This window comes from Setaria viridis, chromosome 3, assembly GCF_005286985.2.
Source record: "Setaria viridis chromosome 3, Setaria_viridis_v4.0, whole genome shotgun sequence".
Taxonomy (NCBI): domain Eukaryota; kingdom Viridiplantae; phylum Streptophyta; class Magnoliopsida; order Poales; family Poaceae; genus Setaria; species Setaria viridis.
In genome coordinates this window covers 9,051-17,463 of record NC_048265.2, presented here as the reverse complement: position 1 = coordinate 17,463, position 8,413 = coordinate 9,051, and the positions used below count along the sequence as shown (strand labels likewise).

The window sequence follows — 8,413 nt, the reverse complement described above, 5'->3', positions numbered from 1 at the left end:
CTAGGCTTTTATTCAGGTAGTCCTGCACTAAACTTGCGATCTTTTTCCCTCCCTGTTTGTGCACACGATTTCACAAAAGCTCCAGGTGCGCGTTCGGTTGTGAATCTTGCTGCAGCTGTTGGCCTATTAAATTTTGGACTCTTGAATGCAGACTAAAACTATGCAGCAAGCTAGCAGCGCTGCAAGAAATCACAGCCGATCAAGCTGCAGAATTATATTAAACGAACATCCATGACACAATCAGACGCAGGGAGAAGAAATTAAACACTCAAGCACCGAAATTAAAACGATCGATCCATGACACAATCAGAGTATCAGAAGCAGTAAAGTCAAAGCACACTGCTAGTTGCTAAAGCACACGAGCACGAACAGTCAAAGCCCCATCTCGGGGTAGAATCCTCCCTCGCTGAGAATGCCGCAGGTGCCGCGGGCACTTTTCCCGTGATCGCGCTTGAGGTACATGTAGCCGTCGTCCCCCCAGCGCTCTCCGTACGAATTCTTCAGACCGTAGAGGTCGCTCTCGTAGCCGACGAGCAGGATGGCATGATCATTCGCCACTCCGCACGGCCCCGAGTAGATGCCGCCGTCGTAGTATCTGAACTCGAGGTTGTCTGGTCCGACGGCGATTGACACCCCGACGGGCCCGTAGGTGACGGCCTGCAGCATCTGAAACTCGTCGTTGGCGGGCACCGTCTCGTACCCCCGGAGGAGGAGATCCACGCGCGGTTTGCCGGCGGCCTGCCATGTGCCATTCGTTGCCGTGTACGGGTAGGAGGCCGACGACGCCAGGCCCTGCTTGGCGATGATGTAGTCGAAGGCGTAGTCGACTTCGCCGCCTTTGCAGCCGATGCTGTGGGTGTCGCAGTCGACGAGCTCCTGCTCCGACAGGTCAACCAGGCCCCGGTTGTCCTTGGCCCCTTGGATGGCGTAGTGGCTCTCCATCGCCCCCGTCGCGGTGAATGCCCAGCAGGAGCCGCAGACGCCCTGGGACTTGACCGGACTGAGGCACGGGCCTGTGCCACAGCTCTTAATGCGCCAGTCGATGGAGATGGGGAGAGGAAGGGACCCGTCGCCGCGCCTCCTCACGGGCAGAGTGCGCCGAGCGCCGGCCTCCAGCATGTTGCACTTGTAGTAGCGGTTGAACTCGTCATTGGTGAGGTCGGCGAAGCCGTTCAGCCCCGGCGCCTGGCCTGCTGCTGTCGTATGGAGATGGACGTGCCGCGCCGAGTCCTTGAAGAAGGCGAACCGGCGCAGCTTGTCGACGGGGTGGCGCGTCACGTTGTAGCGCGCGCCCCATCGCTCGTAGAGGCGCCACAGGGACTCCTCGGACTTGAGGTCCTCGTCGGTGAACTTGACGCCGGCGACCGCCGGCTCCAGCAGCGCCAGCAACGCCAGCGCCACGCCAAGCGCGACGAGCTTCTTGACCATGGTGTCTCGCTCTGCTCTGCAGATGCCGTGGGAGCGCGCGCTTCTTCAAAGGGTCGGTCCCCCTTTATCCTGCCCAGCGCAATGAGCGAGCGGGGGCTGGCGGCAGCGGCGGGCGGACCGGGGCCACGGCACACGGACCAGGGCGAGCCGGCCGGCGAGGGTGTGGTGGTGCCGTGCGCGTCGAAATAGGCCGCCGCATGGACGTGCGGGTCCGTTTGCGATGGGCTGCAGGTTTGGCTGGCTAACATTTGAACCCTATCTCTGTGCTGAGTGGTGAGTGATGAGTGTGGACTACCTGTTCCTGTATCATCAGCTCATCAACTACAAGGCTAGTTGATGTTATTACATATATGATCACAAATGGAACCATCAATGATGCTTGAGAAATGAAATAAAATTAGCTTAGCCAGCTTAATCTTCATATCTCAAGTTCTCTAAAGTGAAGCAGTCTATAAGTAGCAGCTCTATTGTAACTTTTCTGTACAAGCAATGCAAGAAGCAAAGGTGCATAAATCCATCCTTGTGATTCACCTGGATGATGATGCCTAGAGTCTGGCCAAGGTAATCTGTGGCAACAATTAATTAGCAAAGAGAAGAAAAGGTACCTTTCTGGCTTCCTGGTGACCTCTCTCTCTCTGAAGGGAAGGTACCGGTGGTCACGGGATCAGGTAATGATTCAGCAGAAGGGGAGAAGTGAATCAGCTGAAAGCTACTGCTAACGCAGGACAGTTGCATCATCAGTGTCACTGTGAGCAGCCTGACCTGTCTCTCCTCTGAATTACCCTTAACGATCTTCCACAAAATAGATTTATTCAGGTTGTCAATAATTATTTCTTGGGATTAACAGGGAGATGAGTTCCATGTCAAGACTACATGTGGGTAAAATGCTCTCTCGCTGAGTACATGAATGCTGCATGAAATTAAAACTTTCATTGTGGCGGAAGCAAAGGAATTGAGCTTTTTGACGGTGCCTTATACTACTATTCGGTAGTATATAGTATAGAGGAGATGAAACCAACCATTTTTAAGGGTTTTTAAATTTAGTAATAATTACATATGTATTAATTGACTCTCTTACAAAGGGGGTGGATTTTTAGTGTCAAAAATGTATTATCGTAATGTTATTTTTGTTCTTTTCCCATATTACCCTTATAGTAGCTATATATACACTACCCATACCACTAGTGAATATTTCAATGGGATGTTTATATACAAGTTTCCCTTTTCGAGCACTAGTATACGCCAGTATAAGGTACCGTAAAAAAGCTCATGGAATTAGTATGCACTTATAACTCTTTCACATAGGACGAGAGGTTTGGTCATCTACTGTTGGTTGCGATGATCTGATCCTGATGCATCATTTCAGTTGCCCAGCAGGTCAGGTGTGTTGGTTTACCTTGATCGGTCGAAATAAAGCACAGAGTATATATTACACATCCCAGATTTTGGGCAGCTTCTTACAAGTAGTAGCGGCAGTCAGCAAAACCCACTCGAATGAACATCCTAGCTAAGGTTAGCTAGGGTGGTTCAATTCGCCTGAACATTTGGCAGAGGCGGCCGTATCCGATGGATACCAGTCTCCGGTCGGTCTCCAGGCGCGTCGGTCCAATGTTCTGGTCTCATGCCGTTTACCACAGCTGCCGGGCCGCCGGCCGCGCGTCGCGTCGCTGGTGTACATGGCCGGCTCGGCTCGTCCATGCATGACGGACGTGTGGGCGCGCGCTTCTTGATCTGGCACCGGCGAGCCAGTGCTCCCTGGCTTGGTGCACATACAGGCGCTAGCTGTGTCCTTGCCGACCTTGCGATCGATCATCCGCTCTCACACACAGGTGGACGCTGGGATCGATCGAGTCACAAGCGAAGCGAGAGTGATTGCGCTTGCGCAGCGTGACAGCTCCATCCATTCCATTATCGAGGCAGGGCTATCCTTAATTGATGTTCCGGCCGTTCTGCCAGTGTGCATGTGCAGTCAGGGACAACGACGCGTAGGTTCGTTCGGCCTGCCCCAAATAGAATAGCTCCCGTGACCTATATTATATGTTTTCTTGGTCGAAAACGGGTCCGAAGGCCATTTTCACGGCTTCGTACCATCCCCCATATTTTCGACCTCGGTGGCCGGTGTGGCCATTTTGGAGCTCTCGTGACCTATAGGAGATATTTTGTTGGCCGAAAATGGGTCCGAAGGCCATTTTCACGGATTCGAACAATCCCCCACGTTTTCGACTCGGGTGGCTGGTGTGGCCGTTTTGGGGCTACCGTGACCAATATTAGACGTTTTCTTGGCTGAAAACGGGTTCGGAGGCGATTTTCACGGCTTTGGACCATCGCCCACGTTTTCGACCCCGGTGGACCGTGTGGCCGTTTTGGGCTCCCGTGACCTATAGCACATGTTTTCTTGGCCGAACACGGGTCCGGAGGCCATTTTTACTGCTTTGGATCATCCCCACGTTTTCGACGCAGGGTGCCGGTGTGGCCGTTTTAGGGCTCCCATGACCTATAGCACATGTTTTCTTGGCCGAAAACGGTTCCGGAAGCCATTTTCACAGCTTCGGACCATCCCCACGTTTTCGCCCCGATGGCCGGTGTGGCCGTTTCCAGGCTCCCGTGACCTATAGCACACGTTTTCTTAGCCGAAAACAGTTCCGGAGGCGATTTTCACGGCTTCGTACCATAGCCCACGTTTTCGACACCGATTGCTAGTTTGGCCATTTTCGGGCTCCCGTGACCTATAGCACATGTTTTCTTGGCCGAACACGAGTTCGGAGGCCATTTTTACGGCTTCAGACCATCCCCCAAGTTTTCAACACCGGTTGCCGGTGTGGCCGTTTTAGGGCTCCCGCGAACTATAGCACATGTTTTCGTAGCCGAAAACGGGTCTGGAGGCCATTTTCACGGATTCGTACCATCCCCCATGTTTTTGACACTGGTTGCCGGTGTGGTCGTTTTTGGGCTCTCGTGACCTATAGCACACGTTTTCTTGGCCGAAAACGAGTCTGGAGGTCATTTTCACGGCTTCGGACCATCGCCCACGTTTTCGACCCCGGTGGCCGGTGTGGCCGTTTTGCGGCTCCCATGACCTATAGCACACGTTTTCTCTGTCGAACACGGGTCCGGAGGCCATTTTCACGGCATCGGACCATCCCCACGTTTTCAACATCGGTTGCTGGTATGGCTGTTTTAGGGCTCCCGTGACCTATAGCACACGTTTTCTTCCGAAAACGCGTCCGGAGGCCATTTTCAAAGCATCGGACCATCGCCCACGTTTTCGACCCCGGTGGCTGTTGTGGCCGTTATGGGGCTCCCGTGACCTATAGCACACGTTTACTTGGCTGAAAACGGTTCTTGAGGCCGTATTCACAGCTTCGGTCCATCCCGCACGTTTTCAACCCCGGTGGCTGGTGTGGTCGTTTTGGGGCTCCCGTGACCTATAGGAGACGTTTTCCTGGCCGAAAACGGGTCCGGAGGCCATTTTCACGGATTCGGACCATCCCCCACGTTTTCGAGCCTTGGGGCCCGTGTGGCCGTTTTCGGGCTACCATTTCTTGGCTGAAAACGAGTCTGAAGGCGATTTTCACAGCTTCGAACCAGCCCCCACGTTTTTGACCCCGGTGGCCCGTGCGGCCGTTTTGGGGCTCCCCTGACCTATAGCACATGTTTTCTTGGCCGAACACGAGTTCGGAGGCCATTTTTACGGCTTCGGACCATCCCTCACGTTTTTGACACCGGTTGTTGGTGTGGCCGTTTTAGGGCTCCCGTGAACTATAGCATATGTTTTCTTGGCCAAAAACGGGTTCCGAGGCCATTTTCAAGACTTCGTACCATCTCCCAAGTTTTCGACCCCGGCGGTCCGTGTGGCCGTTTTCGAGCTCGCGTGACCTGTAGCACACGTTTTCTTGGCCGAAAATGGATCCGGAGGCCATATTCACGGCTTCAGACCATCCCCCACGTTTTTGACACCGGTTGCCGGTATGGCTATTTTAGGGCTCCCGTAATCTATAGCACATGTTTTCTTGGCCAAAAGAGGGCCCGGAATGCATTTTCACGGCTTCGGACCATACCTCACGTTTTTTACCCCGGTGGCTGTTGTGGCCGTTTTGGGGCTCCCATGACCTATAACACACGTTTTCTTGGCTGAAAACGGTTCTTGAGGCCATATTCACAGCTTCGGTCCATCCCCCACGTTTTCAACCCCGATGGCTGGTGTGGCCGTTTTGGGGCTCATATGACCTATAGCAGACGTTTTCCTAGCCGAAAACGGGTTTGGAGGCCATTTTCACGGATTCGGACCATCCCCCACGTTTTCGACCCTAGTGGCCCGTGTGGCCGTTTTCGAGCTACCATTTCTTGGCTGAAAACGGGTCTGAAGGCGATTTTCACAGCTTCGAACCAACCCCCACGTTTTTGACCCCGGTGGCCCATGTGGCCGTTTTGGGGCTCCTGTGACCTATAGCACACGTTTTCTTGGCCGAACACGAGTTTGGAGGCCATTTTTACGGCTTCAGACCATCCCCCACATTTTCGACATTGGTTGCCGGTGTGGCCGTTTTAGGGCTCCCGTGAACTATAACACATGTTTTCTTGGCCAAAAACGGGACTGGAGGCCGTTTTCACGGCTTCGTTCCATCTCCCAAGTTTTCAACCCCGGTGGCCGGTGTGGTCGTTTTCGGGCTCCTGTGACCTGTAGCACACATTACCATCCCCCACGTTTTCGACACCGATTGCTAGTTTGGCCATTTTCGGGCTCCCGTGACCTATAGCACACGTTTTCTTGGCTGAAAAGGGGTCCGGAGGCCATTTTCACGGCTTCGGACCAGGCCCCACGTTTTCGACCCAAGTTGCCAGTATGGCCGTTTTCAGGCTCGCATAACCTATAGCACACGTTTTCTCTGCCGAAAACGGGTCCGGAGGCAATTTTCACAGCTTCGGACCATCCCTCATGTTTTCGACACCGAATGCCGGTGTGGCCGTTTTAGGGCTCCCGTGACGTCTAGCATATGTTTTCCTGGCCGAAAATAGGTCCGGAGGCCATTTTCATGGCTTCGTACCATCTCCCATGTTTTCAACCCCGGTGGCCGGTGTGACCGTTTTCGGGCTCCCGTGACCTGTAGCACACGTTTTCTTGGCCGAAAACGGGTCCAGAGGCCATTTTCACGGATTCGGACCATCCCCCACGTTTTCAACACTGTTTGACGGTATGCTCCTTTTTGGGCTCCCGTGACCTATAGCACATGTTTTCTTAGCCGAAAACGGGCCCGTATGCCATTTTCATGGCTTCGGACCATCCCCCACGCTTTCCATTCCGGTGGCCGGTGTGGCCGTTTTCGGACTCCCATGACCTATAGCATACATTTTCTATACCGAAAACGGGTCTGGAGGCCATTTTTACAGCTTCAGACCATCCCCCATGTTTTCGACACCGGTTGCCAGTGTGGCCATTTTAGGGCTCCCGTGACCTATATTGCATGTTTTCTTGGCCAAAAATGGGTCCGAAGGCCATTTTCACGACTCCGTACCATCCCCCACGTTTTCGACCTTGGTGGCCGGTGTTGCCGTTTTGGGGCTCTCGTGACCTATAGGAGATGTTTTCTTGGCCGAAAATGGGTTCGGAGGCCATTTTTACGGATTTGGACAATACCCCACGTTTTCGACCCTGGTGGCTGGTGTGGCCGTTTTGGGGCTACCGTGACCTATGTCAGACGTTTTCTTAGCTGAAAACGGGTCCGGAGGCGATTTTCACGGCTTTGGACCATCACCCTCGTTTTCGACCCCGGTGGACCGTCTCGTCGTTTTGGGGCTCCCGTGACCTATAGCCCACGTTTTCTTGGCCGCAGACGGGTCCGGAGGCAATTTTTACTGCTTCAGACCATCCCCCACATTTTCGACCAAGGTTGCCGGTGTGGCCGTTTTAGGGCTCCCGTGACCTATAGCACATGTTTTCCTGGCCGAAAACGGTTCCAAAAGCCATTTTCACGGCTTCGGACGATCCCCCACGTTTTCGCCCCGGTGGCCGGTGTGGCTGTCTTCGGGCTCCCGTGACCTATAGCACACGTTTTCTCTGCCGAAAATAGTTCTCGAGGCAATTTTCACGGCTTCGTTCCATAGCCCATGTTTTTGACCCCAATTGTTGGTTTGGCCATTTTTGGGCTCCCGTGATCTATAGCACACGTTTTCTTGGCCGAACACGACTTCGGAGGCCATTTTTACGGCTTCGGACCATCCCCCACGTTTGCGACACTGGTGGCCGGTGTGCCCGTTTTAGGGCTCCCGTGAACTCTAGCACATGTTTTCTTAGCTGAAAACGGGTCCGGAGGCCATTTTCACGGCTTCATACTATCTCCCATGTTTTCGACCCCGGTGGCCGGTGTGGTCGTTTTCGGGCTCCCGTGACCTGTAGCACACGTTTTCTTGGCGAAAAATGGGTCCGTAGGCCATTTTCACGGCTTCGGACCATCCCCCACGTTTTTGACACTTGTTGCCAGTGTGGTCGTTTTCGGGCTCCCGTGACCTATAGCACACGTTTTCTTGGCCGAAAACGGGTCCAAAGGCTATTTTCACGGCATCGAACCATCCCCCACGTTTTCGACACCGATTGCTTGTTTGGCCATTTTCGGGCTCCCATGACCTATAGCGCACGTTTTCTTGGCTGAAAATGTGTCCGGAGGCCATTTTTACGGCTTCGGACCATCCCCCACGTTTTCGACATTGGTTCCCGGTGTGGTCGTTTTCGGGCTCCCGTGACCTATAGCACATGTTTTCTTGGCTGAAAACGGGTCTGTAGGCCATTATTACGCCTTCGGACCATCTCCCACGCTTTCCATTCCAGTGGCCGGTGTGGCTGTTTTCAAGCTCCCATAACCTATAGCACACGTTTTCTCTGCCGAAAACGGGTCCGAAGGCAATTTTCACGGCTTCGGACTATCCCCCACATTTTCGATCCCGGTGGCCGGTGTGGCCGTTTTCGGGCTCCCGTGACCAGTAGCACTCG

The 8,413-nt window shown here is 53.7% G+C and overlaps 1 protein-coding gene across 1 annotated transcript; it reads right to left on the bottom strand.

Annotated features, from left to right (window-relative positions):
- Positions 1 to 372: 372 nt before the first annotated feature.
- LOC117850074 (cysteine endopeptidase Rep1) lies at positions 373 to 1,428 on the bottom strand. The gene has a single exon (XM_034731860.1). The coding sequence runs from the start codon at positions 1,426 to 1,428 to the stop codon at positions 373 to 375; it is 1,056 nt and encodes a 351-aa protein (XP_034587751.1).
- Positions 1,429 to 8,413: the final 6,985 nt, after the last annotated feature.